This window comes from Gordionus sp. m RMFG-2023, chromosome 4, assembly GCF_954871325.1.
Source record: "Gordionus sp. m RMFG-2023 chromosome 4, tfGorSpeb1-WG-v2, whole genome shotgun sequence".
Taxonomy (NCBI): domain Eukaryota; kingdom Metazoa; phylum Nematomorpha; class Gordioida; order Chordodea; family Parachordodidae; genus Gordionus; species Gordionus sp. m RMFG-2023.
Window position 1 is genome coordinate 22358686 of NC_088778.1, and position 5267 is coordinate 22363952.

Below are 5267 nucleotides of genomic sequence, written 5' to 3' on the forward strand. Positions count from 1 at the left end.
AATAATTTGAAAGAAAGAATGTAAAAGTTGATATTTTTTTTATAAAACTATTCATCATAATTTATTCATTTTTGGAAAAAAGCATATATATAAAAAAAGTGAATCAAAAATGTTTTTTAAGAAATGGAATATAAGCCAAAGATAAGTCTTAAGACAAAAGTGAAATGTATTATAATTATTAATAATAGATCCATAAAATTACTAAATAATATAATATCAAATATAATTTTTTATAAAGTGAGTAATTTTAATTTATTTATCTTGATAAAAGTAAAATATAATTATAAAACTATTGATAAAATTAAATCATAAATTAAATAAAAAAATTAAAGCACAATACAAACACTGGAATATTATATGTCGTAGATTTACAGTATATCTAATTTTATCAATTATCATATGACAATCAAGTAATTTTCCAATATAGCTAATTATATATTTTACAGAAAACTATAAAATATAGATAAGGACCCATTGTGGCATGAATAATATGAAGATTATTTTTATTTAAAATAAATAGATGGCGTTAAATAATTGAATGCAAATTGTTGCTATATTTATTATCAAGAGCATTGATTAGTAAAATTTGTTAAAATATTAACTGTAATATATTCTTTAACTGTCAAATATGTCTGTAAAAGTGGAATTTTACTTAGTATTTTGTAACTAATTCTATGTAATAGAGGAATATCAACTATATGTCTACTTACTTTTTATAAATAAATTACTTTTTATAAATAAATTTCTTATACTTGTTTGGGATAAATTATTACCATGCTTTTATATTAATGTATATACAAGTAATTTATATTATATTTTATATAAACTAATAAAAATATATTTCATATTTGTTACAAGCTTATTTTTTTATTAAAATTAACCTCCTATCTTGTTAAAATTTTATGAATATATATAGACTAAGCCACTAAGGTAACCCGGCCGAGGGCCCGCCCAAAATGGGGTCTGGGGGCGAAGCCCCAGTAATTTTTTAATCCCCCCTCCTTAGGAAAATCCTGGCTACGCCTATGATTTGGAATCTTGTTTTCAATATAGTTTCCAGGATGAATGATATTCTTGAGATAGATACGGTTAATATAGATTCCATGTATAATAGTTAGGCTTATGATTCTTAAAAGTAAAATTTATCATTATTAATAAATTAATTAATTCAGAAATCAAAAGATATGAATATAATTTTAAAATAGTTGGGTGAAAATAATATCTTAGCATTATGGTGATATTTTCAGAATTACAATTTTTAATTTTATATATTTTCATTAATGATTTAAATTTAAAGTTAAATTTTATTCATTGTATTTATATATTGCTATTTTTTTTAAAAAAAATGACTGTTCATTTATTTTTAATAATTTTTGCTAAAAAAAATAAGAGTGGGCGAATATAAATGAAGCGAGGTAATAATTTTTTTTATAATTCTTATTATTAAAGATCGATGATCTAGGCTATTCACCAAAATTAGGACCGATCAAGGAGCGTTGATTTTAGATCGTACTCAACAAATCTGCAGTAATTTTGCTAATATTTAATATACTCTTGCAATTATAAGAAATCTTAAATGTAAAAATTTAATATAAGCTTATTACATTAAAGTCCATCTATAAATAACCAAATGTGAAGGAGTCATAAGGAAGTTTTACAAATCCTTTCAGAAAAAAATCTAACCTTGGCAACCCAGGCTAAACATAATCTTTCTTTGATTTTTTATATTTTGATATTTGTAAATAAATTTTAAAAAAATCGATTTTATTATATTTGGTTATTCAAAACCGAAATATATCCAAGCCATGGTTCGGTTTGATCTCTACAATATGATATATGATGTCGGTTGGGTCTTTAATAACGGTTTACGGCTGCTTTGAAAGTCAGTTCCACCAAGCTATAAATAATTGCTAGCAAAGGATGTTTTAGTTTACTTAAAGACGTTGTTCTAAGACCTGCCTCCATTGGGAGCTCACGTAGTAAATTAAGCAGCCCATTCTTTGCATAATTATGACGAAATTTTTGTTGTCAAGGATGCCAAAAATCCTTGTAACCCAGATAAAAAATGCAAATTAAGTTATCATGGGTGCAACTCATCCCATTTGTAGTCAGTTAAAAAAAAATTTTGCAGTCTTTTCTAAAATTTCTTCAAAGGAAGTAGATTTTAAAAAAAAGAAATGGATAAATAAAATGAAAGTCGGTCAAGGGTAGTTATTTCCAACATTTATTTATATTTCAGTGCTTATCTGCAAAATCACCTTTTTAAATTGCATTCACTTACATTTATCCTGCCATTTTTATATTTAAAGGAATTTTATTATCATATCTTAGGTTAAATATCTATATTTTATTTTGTAGTATTCACTACTCGCACTAAGTATATTTCGAAATTTGATGCATAATAACTTATAAAATTATTTATTGGATATTTTTTATTTATTTATAGTTTTTCAATGACTTACTTATTTTATATCATTTTACATTACAAATTATTTCTAGTTTATTAAAATAAATATATTATTGCTATTAAACATAAACAGAAATATTAGAATTACAACTCTATCAAAAATGCATAATATAAATTATTCTAACAATAAAACTTATTCAATAAACATTTTTAGGTTCTTATTTTTCTTCATTTTTTCTTATTACCGCCTTGTCATCATAGCCTTAGGAATGTCCTTGAAATAAGTAGGATATGCATAATACCATTTTTCTAATGGCGGAAAGGAACAATTTATATTAACACATTCTAATTCATGTATAAAATAAAACTGCATCAAAAATTCATGTATTTCTAGGAGGCAAAATGCGTCTAAAGCCGAATACATGATTTGAGATCGTCTAAGAGGTCTATTAACCCATCGAGATAATTGTTCGCTTTTATCTAGATATTTGCCGAAACACCAAAATACTAGTTCGCTTAAACCCTTTTCTTTTCTAGTTTTGTTCGATTTTAATAAAATGACTCCGTTAGAAGAGGAATTTTTATTGTGATCAGGGTGGAATGGAAGTAAGGAAACTTTAAAACTATCTTTAAAGATTCGGAGATCTAAAAAATTTTTGGGACTAAAATCGAGTTTGATCTTACAACTTTTAGCAACGTAGCTTCTGAGCTTAGACATGTCTTTCTCAAAATCAAAACCTATCTTGAGTATGCGAGATTTATTCATGATTCTAGCAAATGCCTTCCAGCAATAAATCATTCCTACTTTATTAGACGGCAAATTGAGCAAATCAAATAAAAAAATGTTCTTGTAAGTAGCCACTTGGAAGAGGGCCATTTGCGATTCGTTGTTAAGCTCCGGAGCAGTGCAAGGGTTCCATTCCGCATCCAATCCTATAGCGGTTATATTCTAATTGATTTGTTTTTTTATTCAATTCAATGTTTTTAATAAATGCAAATAAATTTGGTAGGAGGGTTAAATGGTTATTGGGGTAGACTGCCCATATCCTATTTTTTATATATTTAATTAATTCGTCTCAAAATTTGTCAAATATGACTTTAATAGTAAATGGTTATATATTCGACTGATAAACCACAAAAAAAATATCTTAAACAATATACGCATTGAAATGATATTTCATGTAAATATCATCATTTAGCGTTAATTATTTACAAAATAAAATTGCAACTAAAGTCTCATTTGGTATACATTATAGCGGTTATAAAAATAAACTATAAAGGATTCATTGACCAGGTGTTGAGTAGCCATCCCATTTAGAGATGACTCATTAAAAGTTTTGGCACAAGTTGACTCCTCGATTTAAACATTTTTGCTAAGCCAGGTTCCTGGCATATTAATTTTTTTATACAGGTTTCCCGGCCCGCTGGCAAAGCCTCAACCGTCATAAAAGAAATTTAAATTTGCCCTTCAGCCTTGCATTGAAATGCTATTTTAATTCTTACATTAAATATCGGGAATCATCGCATTCGCAATTATCGGTCACTAATTTAATTTAAAAGCGCTTTGTTACAGTTTACAAATACTACTTCATCAACTACACTTTCATAATTCTCTCTAGTGTAGCTTACTTAAGTACCAAAATTCTATATCATATATTTTATAACTTTGGATTAGGCATGTAAGGTTAACAATTTGATTTTCTACCGGCCAAAACAATTAATTAAGATATCAGCTGGCCAGACATGGAAAGAACGATTAATATATATCTAATGACAATTAACGTAATCTTCTTTTTAGCCATAAAAAAAGCTTTTGTGAGGGACCAACTAAAATTGATGATTCTTAGAATATGAATTATCTGCTAATATTTTCATAAATATTTCAAAAACAAGGGCTTAAAGGTGTAATCGAAAAACATTTGTAGATGTAAGGACAAATTAAATATTCCTAGTCTAGAAAACATACCTCAATTCAAGATGTTCGTGTAAAATATATTTATGTTCCAAATTATGCAAACCTCATCTTTAAATGTAGATAAAAATGTTTTAAAATTGCGAATATTTTCAACCAGATGTATGTGTTTGGAGTGTATCTTCAAATAGTGATAGTTATTTATGACTTTCGTTTCCTCCATGGCATCCAATTTATACAAAGAACCAACAAATGATTGAGGGGTTATAATTTTATTCAGAGAAAGGAAGGACACCCTGGTTTTATTGATAGATGGTTTTAACTATTTTAAAATATATAGAGTGCAATAAATTTTAAAAAAAGTTTGTTTTTTTTACCAAATTTGGTTTATAACCATATTTGTAGGACCAATACAATGAATAATCCAAATATGAATCTAAAAGCAACTTAATGAAATCCAGTCTTACGTGAGGATATTCATCGAAACAGAGTTTAATCTATAGATTATTTACATTTGAAGAAATCAATGTATAATATTATAATAAAATATACCAAATCATGTGTGATTTCATCAATTCCTGTTATATTGGAATTTTTGCTTAGGTAATATTTGAACATATCCTTAACCATATTTTTCTTTAAATTTGGACATATTTCTATTAAATATAGGGGGGGTAGAGATAATATTTATAGTAAAATTAGAAACAAAAAAAGAATGATTATATCTCTTAATAAAAATTATCTGCACTGTTAAAGTTTAAGAAATTCATTGATTAATCTTTGATAGCTTGTATAAAAAATTAGAAACAAAGAAACCCAAATTTTGGTTTCCTAGATGACCAAAAGTGTCAACTTATATAAAAGAATTAGTTATTGATCACAAATAAAAAATTATATTTTTTTTATATATGTAATTTAAACCATTTTTAACTTTTTTATTGGGTTTAA

The 5267-nt window shown here is 26.1% G+C and overlaps 1 protein-coding gene across 2 annotated transcripts; it reads right to left on the minus strand.

Moving 5' to 3' along the window:
• Positions 1-2563: 2563 nt before the first annotated feature.
• Positions 2564-4969, minus strand: LOC135928387 (exonuclease mut-7 homolog). Of its 2 annotated transcripts, XM_065464838.1 has the most exons (4): positions 4872-4969; positions 4697-4816; positions 4426-4641; positions 2564-3356 (listed from the first exon to the last, which is right to left on the minus strand). In XM_065464838.1, exons 1-4 carry the CDS (start codon positions 4947-4949, stop codon positions 2649-2651), a joined length of 1122 nt encoding a protein of 373 aa, XP_065320910.1. In that variant the 5' UTR covers positions 4950-4969; the 3' UTR covers positions 2564-2648. The 2 variants fall into 2 exon arrangements, with proteins under 2 accessions (XP_065320910.1, XP_065320911.1); XM_065464839.1 differs by lacking the exon at positions 4426-4641.
• Positions 4970-5267: the final 298 nt, after the last annotated feature.

Excerpts from the sequence above, each read along its gene's own strand:
- LOC135928387 (XM_065464838.1), bottom strand. The coding sequence starts at position 4,949 with ATGGTTAAGGATATGTTCAAATATTACCTAAGCAAAAATTCCAATATA. Across the intron at positions 4,642-4,696 it reads ATGGTTATAAACCAAATTTG|TTAAAACCATCTATCAATAA; the intron begins GTAAAAAAAACA and ends ATTTTAAAATAG. Across the intron at positions 3,357-4,425 it reads TATCTACATTTAAAGATGAG|AATATAACCGCTATAGGATT; the intron begins GTTTGCATAATT and ends CAAATCAATTAG.